The sequence below is a fragment of the Aythya fuligula genome, chromosome 18, assembly GCF_009819795.1.
Source record: "Aythya fuligula isolate bAytFul2 chromosome 18, bAytFul2.pri, whole genome shotgun sequence".
Lineage (NCBI taxonomy): Eukaryota > Metazoa > Chordata > Aves > Anseriformes > Anatidae > Aythya > Aythya fuligula.
Window position 1 is genome coordinate 6,317,390 of NC_045576.1, and position 21,120 is coordinate 6,338,509.

The 21,120-nt window shown below is 37.8% G+C and overlaps 1 protein-coding gene across 1 annotated transcript; it reads right to left on the reverse strand.

The window, feature by feature from the left end:
• Window positions 1-1,568: 1,568 nt before the first annotated feature.
• On the reverse strand, window positions 1,569-19,689 carry CEP95 (centrosomal protein 95). Its single transcript, XM_032199812.1, has 22 exons — window positions 19,602-19,689; window positions 18,149-18,277; window positions 17,071-17,178; window positions 15,984-16,097; window positions 15,147-15,255; window positions 14,590-14,699; window positions 13,502-13,636; window positions 12,448-12,662; window positions 11,943-12,012; window positions 11,228-11,274; window positions 9,845-9,966; window positions 9,405-9,534; window positions 9,103-9,217; window positions 8,067-8,242; window positions 7,710-7,802; window positions 6,644-6,794; window positions 5,024-5,184; window positions 4,142-4,216; window positions 3,485-3,637; window positions 2,179-2,325; window positions 2,014-2,085; window positions 1,569-1,940 (listed from the first exon to the last, which is right to left on the reverse strand). Exons 1-22 carry the CDS (start codon window positions 19,621-19,623, stop codon window positions 1,764-1,766), a joined length of 2,631 nt encoding a protein of 876 aa, XP_032055703.1. The 5' UTR covers window positions 19,624-19,689; the 3' UTR covers window positions 1,569-1,763.
• Window positions 19,690-21,120: the final 1,431 nt, after the last annotated feature.

The following is a 21,120-nucleotide window of genomic DNA, read 5'->3' on the forward strand; positions in this document are numbered from 1 at the left end:
AATGGTTGTTAAAGTCAGGGTGTGTTTTTTTACGTGAAGTATATCATGCTTAAACTACCAGCTGTTTTGTTTAATCTGTAAAGGAAACATGTCCAGTTGTTTTTTTTTCCTGGCAGATTTTTTTTTCCCTCCAAGCATGAGACTTCACTCTGTTGTCAGTTCCGTAAGAGACACCATCTCATGGCAGGTTCTGACTATAAAATGCCATTCCATTATGTTTATATCACTTTTTGCACTAGGCAATTACGAGCAAGAACTCCTGTACTAGAGCTGAACTACTCTTTAGGTCAGCCTCGATACTGAGACTATTATAAAATTCCAATTGCCTCAAGCAGAGGAGAATATATCAGTAATCAGCTTTCCTAATTAGCAGTTTGTCTTTATGCAATTACTTCTCAGTTTAAGCATTCACCTGCATATGTTTCCATCTCATAGGGTATAGCTGCTGAAACCTGAATTTTCTACTAAATGTATTAGAGCAGAAGTAAGTGATGAGTCTGTGAAGATAGTTACAGTGACAATGTTAAAAACAGACCTTATAACCATGAAGTAAGGTAAAAGCTGAATGCTGGAATTTTTAATTGCTACTGGCTCTAACATCTTATGGCTGACAGAACTAGAATTACTCTGCCTCCACCTAAACAAAATCATAGGGTATTTTTGAGAAAAACAATGTAAGTACACATTGCTTTAGTCCAAACAATCAGCTTTTAAGACAACAAAATGATTGTTGTTAGTGGTTGTCTATTTGTATGTAGGGTTACCATGCTCACCTTTTAAAGTAGACCAAGTGAAGTAAAATGTTGCTTGTTTGTGCCTTGGTTTTTGTAGTTTTGAAACCCTGGTGTGAAATCCAGTGATCAAAACACCTACAAAAAGGCCTTAAAAGGCAGCACAGCAAATACAGGTGACCTAACATGTAGCCCTCTCCCAGCAGTTACTGTAAGAAAAAAATTGCAGAGACTTAAAAATATGTACATAATTACATTCAAGGGGGGACATACCATTTAAGACTGCCATCCACAGGTCCCTCAAAGGATTTGGTTCTTGCGGAAGCTTGTATATCACTGCTTCATAAGAATTTCCATTGTTTCCTCTTTCAAGCAATGTTTTTTCCAATATATTTATAGTTTACATAATAGTCTTTTATACGGTTTGCTATAAATAACAGCAATTATAAAATATGGTCTTCATTGCAAACAGTATTCTGTAATATAGGTAGCCTTCCCTTGAGTAATATATTAAAATTACTGATGTTTGTCAGGTTTATGGCAGCATTCTCTATCTCATCTTTCCAAAGGAAATGTGAAGTGTTGATATTGTTTTCGAGATCTACTTGTCTTTTTTGTCAGCTTTCTAACCCAGTTACTTCTGATCAATACTGTTAGTATGGCTTTTTAATTCCAGCAGTAGAATAAGCATAAGAATATAGGAAGGTTAGCATCAACTGTTTCAGAGACAGCTTCACTAAAACACACGTGGCCTTCATCCTGTGATGAAGCCATCCTAGGATGACTTCATCCTACTTCTGTGTTGAGTTCAACATTATCTCAGCCTTTCTAAGAAGATAGAAAGTACTTTAAAACTTTATTGATGATCATAAAAGTGCTCAAAGTTCCAGACACCAGCAACTACCCCTCCGACCCGTCAAGATGACAGATCTGGTCTTAGAGAACAACAGCTATACACCATCTTCTTGTTACAGCAGTTCTTAAAGATTCCCACCAGCTTAGCCAGACAGCTGCAGTGATATTTACCATGCCTTATGAGAAATTGCTTTTGCTATATTGAAAGGAAGCCATCTGAAGTCGAGATTTCAGTCTGTCTGCTTCTAGTTCTTGAAAAAAGGTGTCGTCATCATTTTGCATTATTGCAGTTTGCAGTTGTTGTATTTCCTTTTCCATCCTTGATCTCAATTCTCTTTTTGTTTTCTGCAGCATCTGAAGAAAATACAAGTATTAACCATATCACAGAAAGAAAGAAAGAAAGTAACTATAAAATTGAAATCCTTACTTGTGCTTGTGCTTTCTCTCTGGTTTGGATTTCTTGGCGTTCTTGAGATAAAGCTTCCGCTAGCATGGAAAACTTAAGCATAAAGAATGTTTGAGTTGAACCAATTAAAGGAACGGCTTTTAGTATTTAAAATATTAACTGGCTTTTATTGCTGATTAAACTTACCTGATCTTTGTAATAGTTTTCCATGGACTCTAACTCATTTTGATGCTCTCTTCTTTGCTCAGCACGCATCTCTTGAGCATATGCTCTGAGGTCCTTTAGTCTTTGCTTCTGAATTTCTAAGCCTTCTTCAAATAAGTTTTTAAATATCTGCCAACAATTAAAAAAGCAAACAAAATTTTCCCAGAAACTTACAAAAGCTTGGTTGTTTTTGGAAGCACTAAGCTTTTCTGAATATAAGGCTTAGATCAACCAATTTAATTTGAATAAGATGCTTTTAAGTATATATTAACATTTTCAGCTGCTTTATCTCATGATGAAAGAACGATCACAAGATAGGGTCATTGCCTGTGGATAAGTATAGTAAGTATCTTGTACTGGTGGCACAGACAAGCTGAGTTGTACTGGTAGTATTAACTTAGCTGGAATTTTTAGATAAAAGTAAATTTTTCATCTGTTCAGTTAGATTAATAAGAAAGTGACTTGAACAGCAAATATTTATGGAGTTCTAAAAGTACTTCACAAGATATGACAATATAAGCCCAACTCTGAATGTGCACTGTGAATACAGCCCACCCTGTATTCTGTTGTCTAACTTTGGGACCTTCATCCAGATTTCCCGTAACAGGAAATCCAGCCTGTACTCAAGCTTTCCATTCATACAAAAGAATACTTAGCAGCTGCACTACTGCAGAGCTTGAGAGGCACAGGTCTCAGATTGCTAAAAATGGATTATGCACTAAACTTATAGAATTTAAAATGTGAGAATTGTGCATTTACTCCTGTAAAATATACCAACTGTTTGCTTACTTTAGCTCTCTGATGTGCAGCCCTGAATAGAGATCATCTGTCAAGAAGTCCACTTTGTCTAACAAACATGAGTGAGTGGTTTTTGATCAGTTTCCTTAACTGAAGATTTAGGATATTTTCTTTGGGGAGTAGCTATAGGAACTTCTTAATTGTACTGTTTCATGAAACTTCATTTCCCCAATTTGTCATGTTACCAGCCCTGTTTTTCCATACGGGTACTGACCATTTTTCTCCTTTGCTTAACCCCACCAACCATCCTTTCTTGTATTACAGTGGCCTGCCTTAAACTGTATCAGTGTTTCCAAAGAAGGAACCTTTTCAGCTGTGGCTTTGACTACCTAACCACTTAATCCAGGCTCCTAAATTCTGTTCGCTTAACTTGCTCTCTGTCTACTTGTACCATTACCTCAACTACAATAACGCCAGTTCTCAGCACCAGGGTCCAACCAATAGAGAAGAATTCCACACTTGAAAAGCAAGACAGACATCTTGTACTTACCCTTTCTTCCCGTGTCCTAGCCCGCATCATCTTGGCACGCAACTGGACCCGGTAATCTTCATAGTATTTCCTGGCTCTAACAATTTGTTGGCGTTTTTCTTTCACCTTATTCTGAGCCCATTTCTGTCGGCAGATACGTTGCTTAAATTCTTGCTAAGTGGAGAAAATAGAGGTAAGACCACCAAGCTTGTAATAGATTTTCTGCAAGCAAAGCTTTGTTAATCATTTCTAATAAGTTGGGTCCCTTTTGAAGGACTGTCTCCCTACCCCAATTTTAAAGTTTTAAACTATAAATGCAGTGTAATTAACACTGATTTAGCAAACTGCTGCCATGAACAGTACTATATAGTTAAGCAGCCAACGCTGCAGTGGTTGCTGGTGTTTTTAACAATACCAGGAGCCTGAAATTCTTCCTCCTTGCATGTTCTCAGAATTTTATACTTGTAAGGCAACAGCGCAATGTAATAATAGTATTCCATTCGCATGACCTCAGTGACCACACAGCAAGCAGCAGATTGTGGCATTTGAGACCACAGCTACCCAAGAGACAAAGTTATAAAATAAGAAACCACTTTCATGGACCAGGGAGTATGCATTCTAGCTAGCTCAACATGCGAGTTTCCAAATTACGTAACAAATACCATTCAAAGAACATACCAGTCTCTTGTTATGGTCTTGATCTTTTTTAATAATTGCAACAAGAAGCTCATGCTTCCTCAGGGCTTGTTGAACCTGGAGTGTTTTTTTAAAAAACAAACAAACAAAACCAACCAGTTACTTCCATCATTCTGCAGAACAGACATTTGTGCGTAGGAGTTTTAAGATAAATATTGCCCCTCTGCTATGCTATTTATATTGAGAGTTACCAGGCATAAGGTAAACAACTAATGTTGTGGATACCTTTTAAGCTACAAGACTGTTGAGAATTTGTACTTAAAACTACAGACTTTAAAAAAAAAAAAAAAAAAAAAAAAAAAAAAAATTGAGCCCAATTGTCTACGTGTGTACATCTCCTATTCAACCAACCTCCTCATCTTAGGAAGAAGATATTTCTTGAACAACTGCTTCTAAGACTAAATGAGTATTATTTGGCTTAACTTTATTCACTGTAGTTGCATATGATGTCTTGTCAGAAAATAGGTCTAAGAAATATTTAGCAGAGATTTTGTAAAACCTGGGGTTACAGTAGTAAAAGCAGTTTTACTTAGACACTGTATGCAGTTAATTGAGCTTGCTCAGATTTCAAGGCAGAGTTTGTCTACATTACTGATGGCATTGATAACAGTACTTTAAAATGCACCTAGCTCATATCATATTTGTAATAGAAATGCAAGTCTAAAGAAGCAGTATCCACATTCTGTATCTCAAAGCTCAGATATACATCCTTTCACATTGTGCTTTGGATGTGTGTGTACCCTAGCTATGCTGCATATAGAGAGCATATATCATTTATTATGAAATACAAACTGATGAATACTACTGTTCTGTGAGAAGTTCTGTCCTTGCTAACACTTAAAAGGTAAGAATAAGAATGCTCACCTCATTTTGGAGTTTTAGCTTAGCTCTGCCAGAAGCTGCCTTAAGTTGTTCAGTCTGTGCAAGCTGCTGACGCCACATTTTATTCATCATGTGGTTGGAAATATGCAGGTGGGGAAACTCTTCCAGTAGCTGAAGCAGGAGGTCATCATCTCTTACTTCCACTACAAGGTAAAGACAGATGTAAACAATAAATTCCTGGAGAATACATTTAGTGGTAAAGTCTTCCAGACGGTGTCAGCCTAAGTTACAAAATATTTCAAATTGAACACTGTATGCAACTACCATGCTGTTACTATGATGTCAACTTAAACCCAGGAGGACATAGCATCACTCTGTCAGAACAGCAGCTGAGAAAGTAAGTGGCTTTTTTTTTCTGGTGAAGAATTGCTTTTATAGCTCAGGCTTGATTTCTCGCCCTCTTACCATGTTTAATCTGATTTAGACAGGTACCCTTTTCTTTTTTCAAATGGTTCAGATGATCACTAATTAGCAATTACTTTCTTTCCATCTCTCACTGGCTGCAGCAACTTAATGCTAATATAGCAGTAGCAGTGAGAGAGCCAGATCAAATAAATAGGTGGAAAACAAACCGAATCATCACAGGACGGCTTGGGTTGGAAGGGACCTTGAAAAGCATCTCTTTCCAAGCCCCCCTGCCACAGGCAGGGATGCTACCTACTAGATCAGGTTGCCCAGGGCCTCATCCAACCTGTTTTTGAACACCTCCAGAGATAGGGCTTCCGTAAGTTCTCTGGGCAGCCTGTTCCAGTGTCTCACCACCCTCTGAGTGAAGAATTTCTTCTTAACATCTAATCTAAATCTCCTCTCTTTTAGTTTAAAACCACTTCCCTTAGTCCTATCATTATATGCCTGAGTAAAAGGTCATTCTCCAAACTGTTTTGCAACCAGTGCATTCATTACTTCTTCGATCTTCGTGGCAGGAAAAAGTTACGGGGAAATGAAACAACTGGGTATTAATCAAGTACATGCCTCTTAAACACTCAAAAAGAAAAAAAACAGTATACCTGAGCAACATTTGGGTACACTGGAGATTATACCGTGACCTTATATATAAGCATGCATAATGCTGTTTGACAGACTGAGTCTGTGATTTGTGTTGGCTGTTCTTGGAACATCACTTGCTCAGCAAAACCAGTGGCAGTGTTACTGCTACAACAGTAGGGTCTTTTCCTACCAAACATTCTGCTCTATTACCTGCACATGGCTCAGCACCAGCCCACTCAAGCTACAGGCCCAAATTTAAATCTAATACATGTTCAGGAAAAAAAAAGGAAAAAAGGGGGAAAAAAAAAAAAGACTGAGCTCAGAGTATAGTGGAGCAAGTACAGGAGTAGCAGTAATGGAAACAAGCATTGAAAGTAATCCAGGGGATTTTAAGGAGGTAGCAAATGGGTCACAGTTTTGAATTGTGCATGGGTGGTTTACATTTACTTAAAGCATTATCTTCCCTAACAAAAATCCAGACATATGGAGGTCATAAGAAGGGGAAAATGCTACAGCTGACTGGTATATGTTGGACCAATGCCTTTATTCTTGGAGTTCAACTAATGCTTTCAAAGGATGCCAGTTTTCCACCAAGTATAGTTTTGCATTTCTTACTTGGAGCTGCTTTCTTTGGCTTCACAGTCCCTCGTTTTGGAATCCACTGGCTGTATCTGGGATTCCGAGGTGTGGTTTTTCTAGAATAAACTTTCACTGGCTGAGGCATTTTTGGAGGTTCTTTAAAGATGTTTTCTTTGTATTCTTGTTCCTTAGGAGCAGATGTAAAACAGATGGAGAACAGGTATGAGAAGGGAAAGACTGATAGATCACATAGTTTGGATATCAGAACTTAAATGGCTTTGAAACTGTAGAATGAGAAATTGGACATACTGAATTGGATTCTCCAGAAGTCGAGAATTTACCAAATGCAGGCCAGGGTTCAAATAAAGGTTAAATCTCACTATTGCATAACCTCAGTTCTTCTGCAGCACTTAGCATTACCGCAGCAGCCTATGGATCACTTCTGCAAAGGCTGTGAAAATGGCCAGTGCATCCCACATGAGGATGACACAGCTTACCAGCTTAAGTTCCTTGCTGTTCCAGTAGTATGCAAGTAAGTAGCAAGACCCCCTTTGCCAGATTCATAGCAGCAGAGAATCATCCTTGCACAAAAAAAAATGACTTTTACAGTAGCTGGAAAAAGATTATGACAATATTTTGCCGTAATTACCTGTAATGTATGGGGGATCCAACCACATCAACCTAGCTCTTAAGGGGATTGGGGGCAGGTATGACGAAGTACCTATCTGAGAAGGCCTGCAATATCTCACTACTCAAACGTTTTCTTGGAATGATCGCTAGCACTAACACTACTTTTCAAATCATCACGAGAAGTTTCCATAGACTAGCCTGAACTATCTTCTTACTTTGCTTCAGTTCTTTAAATCAGAGTCTCTTGAAGTTATCACTTCATGTAAAAAGTACGGTGGTTAAGTTACCCCTAAGAATAATACCTACACATGTTGAAACTTGAAAAGATGTCCCTCTGCTCACTATTTGAACAGCATACAGCACAGTAACTGACACTAGAGTCAAGATGTTTCTGTATTCATGCCATGCACAGTGTCTAGATGGAGCATTTAGACAAATTTTAAGATAACGAGCACCACAGTGCATTACATACCATTTCCTTGACTTCTTCTCTGAGTTTGGAAATTCTAAGCCTCTCCCTAGCTTCATAAATTCTTAGTTCATCTTCATAAGCTTTAGCAACCACCTAGAAAGCAAAAATAAGAGGATTTGCAAAGCAAATGACCAATCCATATGACTACGTCATTAACTTCTCAGTGTATGGGTCAAAGTTGATTCTTCCGCTTATTTTTTTTCTTTTTGCGGCAAGATTTGGGGTCTACATCTCTTCTTAGCAGTCTACCAATACAGCAGTACAAAATCCCAAGTGTCTGCAGTAAGGACATTCAGTTTTAATACTTTTAGTATAACTACTGGTAAGAATAGTCGATAGGTCTAACCCTGAAGTTACCTTTGCTTCTTGTGTTCTTTCATCCTTTTCTTTTTGCAGTTGGTTACGTATTTTCCTCATTTGCCCTTTTCCATTACTGTGAAGTACATCTAAGTCAGAAAAAAGTTGACGCTGAGATGAGGGTGAGGACGGAGACAGGGATCGTGGCCTGACTGGGTACTTCGCATGTGGTGTGTCTGTAAGGAGAGTTGTTGCATCAACTATTTAACTTGAAATGAAAAAGCCTCCAGCCATGTGTAAGGAAAAATAAAGCTTGGGGGTTTGTTTTTTAAAAAAGGCACACGCACCAAAAATCTTTCCACAGCAGAAAAGTTCAAGTGTTTAGCACAAATTAAATCATAAAAATCTAAAGCCTTTGCCTTTAGGATTATCCCTGCCCTGAATCACATGTGTTGAGGCGTGTATAATAGCAGAAGTGCCAGGAGATATTCAAGATAGGAAAGGATAAAGCAGCAAAAACATTTGAAAGTAACTCAAGGTCAGAGACTGACAAGGGTCATAAACAGCTTCATCTTGCAACATGATGTTGTACATGTGGATTAGATCAAGTTATGTGATAGTTTTTTTTTCTTAATCTCCTGTACCTATAAGGGTAGTTATATAATTGTATTGCTACCAACACACACACTGCCTGGTGTAAGATAACTAGATGTGTATGTTGTGTTCAGTACCAAAGAAAGCACAGTATTGTGAACAAGCCCTCACTTTAAAGTCACAGTTCTGTCAAATGCACTTGTGTGTTCTGTCTCTTGCCCCACTTCCTGTATGCTTTTCACTGCAGCTGTATTTGCCTTGTATTTCTGTGGAGTTTTACCATAGCTACTTAAACCATTAAATGGGAACTTAATTGTAATTCTATTACTGTTGCTCAGATTTGGATCTAAAACAGAAAATACAAGTCAAAGAGCACAATACAAAACTTAGTGAAACTAGGTGTAGTTCAATGCATCGGCTTTGACAAGAAGGATTTGTGGTGTTTTGTTTTTTTTTGATGTTCCTTTCCATCCTAATACTTAAGCATCATAAGAGACATTACCTTGCTTAGTTTTCCTTCTGCGATAATCCATGACACTGTCACTGTGCTGAGACAGGTTGTCTTCGTCTGTCAACTCCTCTTCTCTGGCATGCCCACCCAAAGCTCTCTTTAACATCTGTTGGATAGATTTGGGGGTAAGAGGGTGTGGCAGGACTCAGGTTCAATAGTTCATTCAAAATTTAGAACTGTCAAGTCAGGTGTTAACTGAAGATTTTCTTTTCATTAATATTAAATGTATATTCTTGTTTCCAGCTGTTACTTCTAAGGACAGTTTGCTTGGATACAACAAAGATTTCACTTACTAAATCTAGTTCATTTAACCTGCGAGAAAGTTTTTCTGATACTTGATGAAGCTCTTGGTTAGATAGATTTTCTTTTGTTGTTCTGGGGGAAAGAGACTCTTCAAGTGAATCTGTGGTAGAATTTTCATATCTGCTAAAACAAAACAGAGATTTCATTTCTATTCTAAAAACTTATAGATAAGCATTACCTCATACAATTCCAGTTCACTTTTTGTATGAGCACATTTTTATAGGATTAAGTAAAATCTGGTTGTGTAAATAACTGTATTTAAGAAAATGTGTATGTGACAGAAGTAGGAAGGATATTTGTTAAAATTAACCTTTCACTGTCGTGCAGCCAAGGAAGAGACTGCATTAAAAAAAAAAAAAAAAAAAAAAAAGTGGTGGGCGTTGTATAGGAAAGTGCTTGCTTGGATCAGTAAAAGGAAAACTGAACTTGCCTTTTCTTTCTAGGCAGATGCCTTGATTGAGGTCTTGGAGTTTGTGCTACTTGCTCAGTATGTAGTGAGAATTTTTGATCTAAGGGGGAAGCAGATGTAGAAGTCCCATATACCCAAGGAACCTAGAAAAATGATTATTTAAGATTTTATTAAGGTTTCCACAATAATGCTCAAAAATATCATAGATCATGGTGGTAGGGAGACCCTACAACAGTTTTTATAAAAGAACCATCTCAAATCATATAATCACATAATATATATATATGCATATGCATTTTATATATGCTATATATAAATATAAATGAAGTAGTTACATGTCCGTGACCCCTGACTGAAGATACTGTGTTTTAGAAAATTAGATGTTTAAAGAAATAAGCTAGCAAAAATATAGATTAGTTTAAGAATCATCTGGAGCTAAACCACCATGTCAGAAGAATGAAGTCTAGATATCAGTACCCCTGTATACTACCTCACTAGCTTGGAACTAATGCTAAGTAATGCAAGTAAGCTGAACTTCCCCGAGTATGGTCTAAGCTGCAAACATACCAAAAGAAATCAGTTATGTACTTATGCCCTTATGCCATTTAATTACAACAGTTCGGTATTGCATGGTAATTGATCTGTTCAAACTGGAATGTTCAGGGTTAGCACACATACACTTGCAAATGCACCAATGGAAAAATAATTTTAAAGACAATGTTTTAAGCAGACAATGCAAAAGTAAAGACTGTTGAAAACAGCCTTTGGAACAAATGAAGTCTGCGAGTACCTCTTGTGGCTGCAGAAGGCAAAAAAAAAAAAAAAAAAAAAAAAAAATTTCCAGAGCAGGCAACTTCCTACACAGACATGCTTCTACAAGCACAGAATGGCATCTGCTGATGAGTTTGTAGGTTTTGCATCATTCGGTTTTTGAAAAGCAGGGGACAATACAAGGAAATAAAAAGCAAGTATCCAAACAGGCAGCTCAGTGAGCTTTAGAAAGGGGTCAAAATCTAAATTTTACTGGCATCTGAATAACCCCAGAAAACAAAAATTCTTACTAATTTAGAATACTGATACGCTTCAGAGAAAGGAAATGTCCTCTTGTGTTTTATACGTCTCTGAATAAAAACAAGATAACTAGTAGCTGTTTCTTATGAATTGAAACACAATAGGTACTGGCAATTATACCTCTTGGAGCAAACAACTCCTGAAAGAATTGATGTGACTTAAAACTATGTGGTCGCAGTATAACAACATTGCATTACTAATTGTATAATGAAGCGAGAAGCCCAAAAGCAGGTTTGAAGAAAGCTCTGAAGTGCCACAAAATAACAAAAGAACTGTGTGATTCCAAATGCATTGACTGAACTTCCACAAAGATGGTAAAGATGCAACATTTACCTTTGCCATGTTGTTTTCAGCACCACTTGAGACCATCTTGTCTCCTGCTGCAGAAACATATGACAGGTAAGTGTTAGTTGATAGCGTAGACCACACTGTGCCTACTAATGTGTAGAACAACTACAAAAAAGATGTAATCCATAGCTTGTTGAACCAAATCAGTCCAAGAGAACATAATGAACAAGGCAACTGTGTTTACAGAGTTGTGACTTTCGTTTCAGTAATTTCTCAATTTCTGGATTTTCAGTGCCATGGGAATGCTACGGAAACTAAAGAGGCATCTGGTGTCTCCCAGACAACAGAGCAAATAAGCACTGAAAACCAGTTTCTAAATCTTTTATACAATAGCAGTTCAGAACTTTTTCTTCAAGCTGAAAATGGCTTATATTTGGATCATGTTCCTCTGCTCAGAGTAAGCTCAGCTGTAGGAGTTATCTGCTGGAAGCAAATTCTGTAGCATAGGCACATCTAATTGGATTAACTAAGAAAGAAGTTGTACTGGGAACAAGTTATTTTTCTTGAGCAGAATGAACAGTTTGAAAGTAATCTATTTTTTTCTCTATATATAAAACAGAGATAGAAATATGAACTTGTGGCTGAATTTAAAAAAGATGCACTAGTAGTTTCAAAACCATGTTTCTCATAGTGCCAATAAAATTAAAAGCAACGTTTGACAAAACAGAGTTGTTCTATGGGAAGCAAAATTCTCTCTCACCGGGGATTTTCCTTGATAGAGGAAGACTACTACAAACATCTTCAGTTTTTTGTGTAAGTGATGTTTCAAGCTGAAAGAAAAATTGACCTGGTTTATATGAATTTACAGGAAAGTTTTGACAGGAAAGCTGTACATTAGATTTGTCTGAGTATGGCAAGCAATGCTCATTTTATTGGTAGCAATACAGAAAATGCAACTATCATTTTATTGCTTACCTCACTGTTAACTGTGCAGTTACATTGATTTTGGACATACACTTATAACTCCATGTATGATTATGGAGGTGCATATATATGTATCTCCATGCATACAACGTAAACACCCCCACACTCAAATTAACTTCCAGTCTGGACCACTCAGTGACGAATTAATTTAAAACCCATTTTTAGATACATTCAGAAATGTTTTTCAGGTACCAATTATTCTCATTCTGCAAATATACTAGACAGTTTTAAAAGGAAAGCAGTATTAATTAATAAAAATCAAAGGATGGGTTTCTACTTACAGTAGGAGTTTCCAGTTCTTGACAGTTAACCAAAGCTGCTGACTGGCTGTCTGAGCTCTGATAACGTCTCTCCACAGGATCATGAGATCTGGCTTCAGCAGGCTGAAATGGTGGTAGCAAGGGAATAGCCTGGCGTATAGGCTCCCCAAGTTTCTTAGCACTGGAACTCAAACCGTCTTTTTGAAGTTCATCAGTATGAACAAACTCCGTTGATCCTTAAGAGACAAATATAAAGAACTTGAAGCATTATCTAATCTATTAAAGCAGAATGTTATTTTTAATATATTCTACATATATTAGATGGATGTTTAAGTATCTAATGGTAACTACAATCTTTGTTGGATTATACAGAATAGCACTGTAAGATTTTTATGCCTTTCTATGGTACTTTTTTTTTTTCCTCTGTTTACAAAGTTGCATACTGCAGGCCCTCCTTGTTTTACCACTTCTCAAAGAGCATCATGTTTTTCCATGACTGTAGAACATATTGTTCTCAGAATGTAGCTATATGCCTACCTGGTAAATACCTTCTGATTGGGTGTTATTTTCCCCAAAAAGATGGTCATTTGAGACACATGCTGGGGAATTCCTAACAACTTGCAGGAATTCTGAGCATTGACAGAGCCATACTCATTAGAGGCCAGGGACAACTGAAGATGGCTGCCATCTGTCAGAATGATTCACCCAAGATAATCTATTCATCACTGTCCTTAAGAACAGCATGAAATCCCCCTGTAGAACATGATTTTGGATGCTAGAATCTTCCAAGAGAACTTTTTACTTTCTGTATTTCACAAATTGAACCACAAAAAGGGGAGGAAAAAAAAAAAAAGAGCTGAAGCTGAGCTGATACCTAGCTAAGCAGAAATACCCTAGACTATGTGAACTTCAGCCTCTGGGACAATAAAATATAAAGCATAATGTTTCTGAAGAACTTTATTTATTTATTTATTTTTAAAAATATAGCTAGAGTGCTTCTAGCCATGAGTAAAGCTCTTTTCCATGTTCCCTTAGTCAGAATCAGGTAGGTTAGATGTGGAGACTGGGTACTTACCATCTTCTTTTTCCTTCACAATGGCCTTTTCAGCTTGAGAGAACTGTCTAGATACTGTTGCAATAACCTCTGAGTTTTTTAGTTCTTCTATATCCTTCCTCACTTCTGCTGATAACAATTCAGGAAACTGGAATTCTAGACATGGTGTTTGAAAAAGATCAAATTAAAAACTATAAAGCATTTTGTTATGAGATGTTTAGACAGACAACTTTCTTACTAGGTATAATTAGTAACTTGACCTCAGCGATCCATACTATGACCAAATGGCAAGCATTAAAATAAGTCTGACTTAATGTCTACTTGTACCTTCATTCTCTAATACTAATTCATAATATTTTTTTATGCTTCCACTTGGAAAAATTAGTCACCAATAGGAATGTCACTGAAATAGGAATGGGCTCCATTTAAATGATGTGCATATTATTTGTTCAAGAGCCATCCATAATATTACTAAGTGACCCACACTTCTAACATCTCCTTTAAAAATGAACTTAAAATTGTCATTTTACTATTTTAAATAATACTCTTTACACTGCAAATTAAAAGCTTCAGAAATCTCTTAATCTTCTGGGAAAAAAAAAATCTTTGTAGGGAAGACTGAATTAGAAGTCAAACAACAAAACCTTTATTCAGGTAACGTAGCTCAGCAGCCATGAAAAAGTCTCAAATACCTACTCTAGGAAATCCACATTCTAACTCCAACAAGATCAACTGCAGGTAGGTACTTTCCTTACTGTATGATTTTTATTTTTTATTTTTTGAAAAATAAGAATTTAAGATAGTATTTGTTTGGAATAACATTAAATAAAAAGGTGAAAAGTGCTGGTACCTCAAGCCTACATAACAGTTGTTTAAAGGCTATGCATTGCTCTTTAAATGTGTATTTCTATATATGCATAAGTATGACTTATCAGAAGCATAAATACTTAAATTTGAGGGAAGTTTCAAAAGAAAGGGACGTTTGATTTTGTTACTTATTTACTGTGATTCATTGACATATTTAAACTGCCTAACAGTTTTACTATCTGCAAAGCCTATAAATATTACTATAGATTATTTTTTTTAAATATATATTTACCCAAACTCACCTTCCCGTCTCTCTGAGAACGAATGAGCAGTATCTCCAAGTCTAATTAATTCACTGGTAGATTCTGATCCATCTACATCACGGGACGGAATGAAAAGTTCTGACTGGGAACTAAAAGGAACATGAAGTGGCAAAATATTTACTCTAAAAGTCTTTGCCTCTTCAGTCCACAAGGTGGAGCTGCAAAAGAGTCCCAGCTCTACTTCAGTTAGCTTCTATAGCACAGGACATCAGAGGCCTGCTTCCACAAAACAAACCAATGCAGAAGTCATAAAGATAGATCTAATGCAGTTTAACTAAAATGTGATCATTTAAAACTGCGACAAAGGTTTGAACCAGTCTCATTTCACATGCAAAGTAAGATTAAGGGAAACAAAATGCCATCAGCATTCTTCATAGCCAAAAAAGTTCTAGACATCTCTTGTTGCCTAACCAGAAAGATGTAATTAGTACATTTCCTACTTGCATAGTATTGAAAACTACTAGCTGTTCTATAGATATACAAAAACAGTAGTCAATTACTGTATAAATACTTAAAGTGTTCAGAGTTATTCTTACCCTGAAACTGATGAAAGTTTTGAAGGCAGCGTAAGTTGACCACCATTGCTTTCCAGCTGCTCTGGAGATACGATTTGAATTTTGTTATTGGGCGGCTCATTTATCTCAACTGTTAATAATAAAGAGGCATTAATTTTCAGGAAAACTAATTCTATGCATAAACTAACATATTATTACCAATATTATCAAAATAGTTTAAGAGTAATAAAACATAATAAGGATGATATCTAAAATTATGAACTTTCTTCTTCCTCAAAATTAAATCCTGTACTTATAACTAGAAAAATCAGAACCCCTACCACACAAGTGAAGCAGAAAGATTACATTCTCCAATTCTCACCTTTTAACAAGTTTTGGGAAAAAATATATTTTTTTTCATAATTACTGCTCAAGAAAACACTGAATGTAGTTACTCAGTTTGGCCTCCAAATTCCAGCCCTCCCCCCCTGTGGTCAGTGTCAGTCTCTCTCCTCTTCTGCGTTGCCATGGTCATAAAGATGGCAAAAACACCAAAGAAATCTTTGTTACATTGGAAATACTTTTTTTTTGATCTTGGGCACCCCAAAACAAGGCTTCACAAAGCTTGCATTTTCCAGTGGTAATCATTCCCTGTAGGTGCTATTGAAGAGAACAGCAAAGGAATGGTTTTTATCTACTCTGGGAGCTGTATTCTGTCCATGAGTACTGAACTGTGAAGAACTCTGGTCACAAGAACTTCAAGCCCTTGGCAAGCTGACTTGATAGCAGACAAACAGGAAAAAAAAGTAAGCAGCTGTCCATAATACTGTATTATCAGAACACGATACCTTAAATTTGGACATCTGTCTATTCACTCACCTCCGTTCTGAGAAGAGGATTCACTGACTTCTTCTGTAAGATACTCTAATAAGCCATCAAATATTTCAAGGAGGTTTTTGATAGATTCCCTTTCTCCTTTCACAATGTTCTCACCTTAAGAGAAGGTAGTGCCACACATTAATAATCAGTACTTCTACTAATTATTAGAATAAAAATAAGTTTGAAATTCTTAAAAAAAAATAAAATAATAATAATAATAATTCTGAAGACTGGAAATTCTTGTGAAGGTGTCAGCTCAAAGAAAAGCTGGTCACTTGTGTATGGCTACATGCATAAACTTAATATATCTTAAAAGCATCCTGAAGTTGCATATTTTCAGTTCTACTAATCAAAAGCTTACTGATGCTACAATTACTTCCACAAAAAATAATAATAGCACATACACACACACACACATAAATATATATCTAAAATACACAGGAATATTCTCAGAGAGGGACGCTATTACTATGCACTTAGGCATATTAGCGACAGCATCAACCACGTCTATGAACTGGCAAGAAGGATTACAAATATCAGCTATACGGTACTGTACAGTTACCAAGATAGAAAGAGGTACTGCATGTCAAGCAGTTTTCATTCTTTGCAGGCTATGTTATTCAAGGCTATACATATGAATACTCAAAGTGATTGTGTGTGTAAAGGATAGACACGATGTGGTCCAAATCTTTTACACATCAAATATTAGAATTTGATATCAAGTTCGAAATTCAAGGCTCAGGTTTTAAAGCTCAGTTTCCAAGCTTAACTGTAAAATTCTATGATTCTGTGAAAATACTGAGCCAGTAAAAACTTCAGGTAGTGCTTTAGCAGACAAAGTGAGTATTACTGTTAACTTTCATGTTTCCTACAAATCTGTGTTACACAAGAGGACTCATATTTATTCTTGACTTTCTAAGTGTATAACCTGATGTCCACAGCAAGGATTCGGTGTTTTGATGACAGTCACTGCAGGTGAAAAGATCCTGCTGTACGATAGCACGCTTTGTAACATATGGTTCTTATAAAGTGTTCAATTAAAACAAACATTCAGCTAGTGCTTGTCAATATTAAAATGAGTACTCACCAGTGATATGCGACAAGCTGACCTGCAAGTAGTCCAGTGCTAGAGAATCAATTACCGCTTGTACATTATGTGCATCATCCTCTTGAGTTCTAGGAGTAGCTATGAAATCTATTTAAAACAAATGCATACATTTTAGGCTACATAAATAGATAGTTTATTGCTTATATTTTTACTAAAATATTTTTACTTTTAAAATACTAACTTGTAAGTAAAAATTACTTGTGTATTTGGTGAAAAAGCCCAATAATCATATGGTTGTATGAAATCTTTAATAAAAACTGAGCACAAACATGGAATATCCACTGGAAGGTGTGACGATTTTATCAGCTGTGATACTGAATTCAAAAATAGGGACTAGTTATATAGTTTTTCTCCTTCACTCCTAGCACACGTATCTAGTGAACAGCATTAAATTTGAATTACAGTTTGCCTTAAGGTCTTTTCCTTCTCTGTCAGCAACTAGCAGGACAGTCTTGTATTCTACTTAATTGGGAGCAACATTAATTATTTTTAGTTTTGGGCTTATATTAACAGAACTTCTACCTCCAACAGCTGGCATGTAGGTCAGTGCTATTAAATCTCCTGCAGCCAGGAGATGCTTAATGCTCCCCAAACAAAATAGTTTACCATAAAACAAGCAAATATGTAAATGTATAACTCCTGAACAATTGTCACTGTAGTAAAACGGACGTGGGCTAAACAAGAGTTAAATTGCAGTTTCTCTTAGCAGACTAGGTACTAAGCATTTTATAAGAACAGGATTTGATAGTAATGCTGCTTTAACAGAAATGAGTCAATTCACACCCTTCACAGGTATTAGCTTTAAGGCATAATTTTCATTAGAAAACATTCTACTGTAGCTGTATTACTGCGCTTCCCTTGCAGCTGCTGTTAATAGCAGTAAAAAAAAGTGTTACTTAAATCTGTTCAGAGAGTGAGTCTTATGTGTTTGTCTTAGAAATGATACAATACTTTAAAAACCCTATATATGTAATAAATACATTGTGCAAACTTGAATTTGTTCATTACAAAACATGCAGAGACAAGAAAAAGCATGTTTAGAAATTAATGTTCCCACCTGGTACTTTTTCCCCCAAGATTGATTCATAAAGACGAACAAACACATCAGCACCACATTCCGAGAGATGCTTTATGTTCTGGTTTATGTGACAGCGCCTTAAAAGTTCATTGGCAACATCAACCCAATCTATTAAGAAGTAAAACAGATTAACAACAGAACTGAAAGACACATAAATAATACATGGTTACAGTGAAAGAAGTGGTTTTGACTCCACCATACATGGTTGATCACAATCACACTACCTCGATCACCCAAAGTATTGAACCAGTGCTGTGCTTTCTGTCCCACACCCGATTTCCTCCACCCACACACAGCATGAGGGATGGCACACGCCACTATCTGCTTCAAGTACACAGCTGGAGCACAGCTGGAGCAGAGAGCCAAAGGGTACTTATGTATTAAGTACCACAGACTAGGCAGGCATTTTTCCTCCCAAATAAAGAAAAGCAAATTTTGATCTGGATGAGTAACTAGGAATTTCAAACCTTGTACAACACGATAAAATAAGCACGGATGTTCCTTTATAAAGAATCAGAAATGACATCCACTTATATAAAAAAAAAAAGCACACATCCTATAAACCCAGTTTTTCTCACATCCTTAGGCTATGATAACACTAAGAACGTATGTATTTTTCATGGAAGTTTAAATTCAAGGACCATTTTTATCAGCTCGCTGTTTAAGGATTACAAGAATATGGAGCTACTTCACTCCAGTGAGCACAGTAAGAGATGGATGCACACAGAGCTGGATTTTTCCGCAACTTTTGAGTACTGAATTCAAAGTGCTCTGAGGGACATGCTTTCTCTACAGATTTTTTTCCTCACCACCCAATTCAAATATCACCTTGGAAGAGAAAAAGTCTTCTTGTCTGTTTATCTCTATGATATCTTAAGATGTTTTTCCCTAGTTGTTGCTTTTGCAAACAATACAGTGTTTTTAGTAAGTACTGTCAAGGACTTCAAGTTACCAGAAAAGTCGTAAGACATTTTTTGAAGCAAAAAGAAAGTGCAGGGTTACTACAACAGACAGTTTTGTACTGTTTTTTCTTATAGAGGCAGGAAGAACAACTTTTCTGTCTCTTCATATAGATCCGGAAATCACTTTACAGTAACATTTTAATAACTTTTTAAAAAATAATAATGAGAGGTTCGAGGAGCATCTCCAGATCAGCCGGGCAAGCCCTAGAAAGCTTCAGCTACCATTCACCTCCAGCTTTATCTGTCTGAACTTGTCGCCAGAGAAAGGTGGGGGGAAGGCTATAAAATGCTTAAAAACCCATGACACAAGGAAAAAAAAAAAAAAGAACTTTAAGTGACGTGACGTCTGAACGGAACGGAAGGTGCTGCTATAAGGCCTAGTGGTGCCTCAGCCGTGAGGCCAACCTCACCGCGAGGCCCCCTCAGGAGGGGCCCGCGGGCGGGAGCGGGGCTCCCCCGACCGCCCCTACCTGCCCGCTCGGCGCTGCCCATGGCTGCCCCTCAGCGCCGCCCGCCTCCAACGGCCGCTGCGCGCTTCAAACGGCGCCTCCCGGCAGGCCCCGCGCTCACCGGGCGGGCGGGGCCTGGCGTTACCGGGCCCTGTGTGTACGGGGCTGTAGGGGCGGTGTTGTGGCAGAGCCGCGGTCGCTGTGGAAACAGAGCCGGGGGAGCCCGGGCTCTAAGCCAGGCCGCAGGGCGGGGCGCGGCCCCTTCTACCCCCATGACCCCCCCCCCCCCCCCCCTTCTTCTTCTCCTCAGGCCCTGGTCGTAGCGCCTGCCCCGTGTCAGGCGCCGGCTTCTGGCCCTCGAGCTCAGCCCAGGCCTCGCAGCCCGGCCCGGCCGCCCGAGCCTCCTTGGGCCGAGCTCGGGGCCTGGGCCATAAAATGGCGGCGCGGCCTCAGCGCCTGGCCCGCTGCGAGGCCTCGTCGGAGGTGTTCTGCCCCCATCGCACTGGACCCGGACGGGTTTTTCGTTTGACCCCCCCTCCCTCTTTTTTAGTTTGTTTTGTTTTGTTTGAGCATTTGCTTTTCTCAAAATAAAGCATGGAGGTCAGGTGGGGCAGGGGAGATTTCTAAAAACTTGTAGCCCTGGCCTGGGGTTGTTTGCGAGTGGGCAGTGATGGTGGCTGTACACTGACGGGGTTATTGTGTGGGTGGAGGCTCGTTGTAATTCTGTAGGCTGTGTAAGCTTGCCTGGGAAGTGCAGGGTAACAGTGACGTTCATAAGTGAAGGGGAGAACTCTTAAAAGTAAAATCTATGAGGTTTTGTCTAGAGAAGCTTAGTGTGCTGTTAAGTGCTAGAGTACAGGTTTTTGGAGGTGTTGAATGGTGAAAGCATGTAACTATCCTTACCAAGCAGCAGTATAGGGCATTGCTTAGGTATTCTGGAACTTCCATGTTGCATCAAGTCACGCAAAAATATAAATAATGGTGCCTTTTATCCTTCAGCTCCTGGAGCATGACAGAAGCAGCTGAGAACCTAATTGTGACTGTGGAAATAAATGACTGGCAGCAAGTAAACAGAGAAAATGACAGCTGTAATAGTCTGAGGACATAATTTGTAGGTATATAATTAAATGCACATATCACTTTAATAAAAACAAAAGAGCTTCTGCACATGGAAGCAAATGCACATCAGTACTTCTGAAATTAAGCATAGATTTCTGTTTGATACCTATACAGCTTTGTGAAGTTCTTTTGATTTGCTTTGCGTATGTTTGCTCAAAGCAAGAACAGAAGAATCAACAAAGATGTTTAACTTGAAGGGGTGGAACAGAAATGAGGAAGTTTCTTTTAAAAGAGGAAATTAAAAGGAGTTACTTGCAGGCTAAAATGCATGCAAGCGAGGCGGAAATCATCAGAGACTCTGAGCTTTTGTTTATTTTTTTCAATTCTTCAGAAACTTAGCAAGGTTAAAGAGCGCAGTAACAGCAGTTATATATATACAAACAAAAAAATCAAGATGCGTTAAGCTAAATTTAATAGAGAA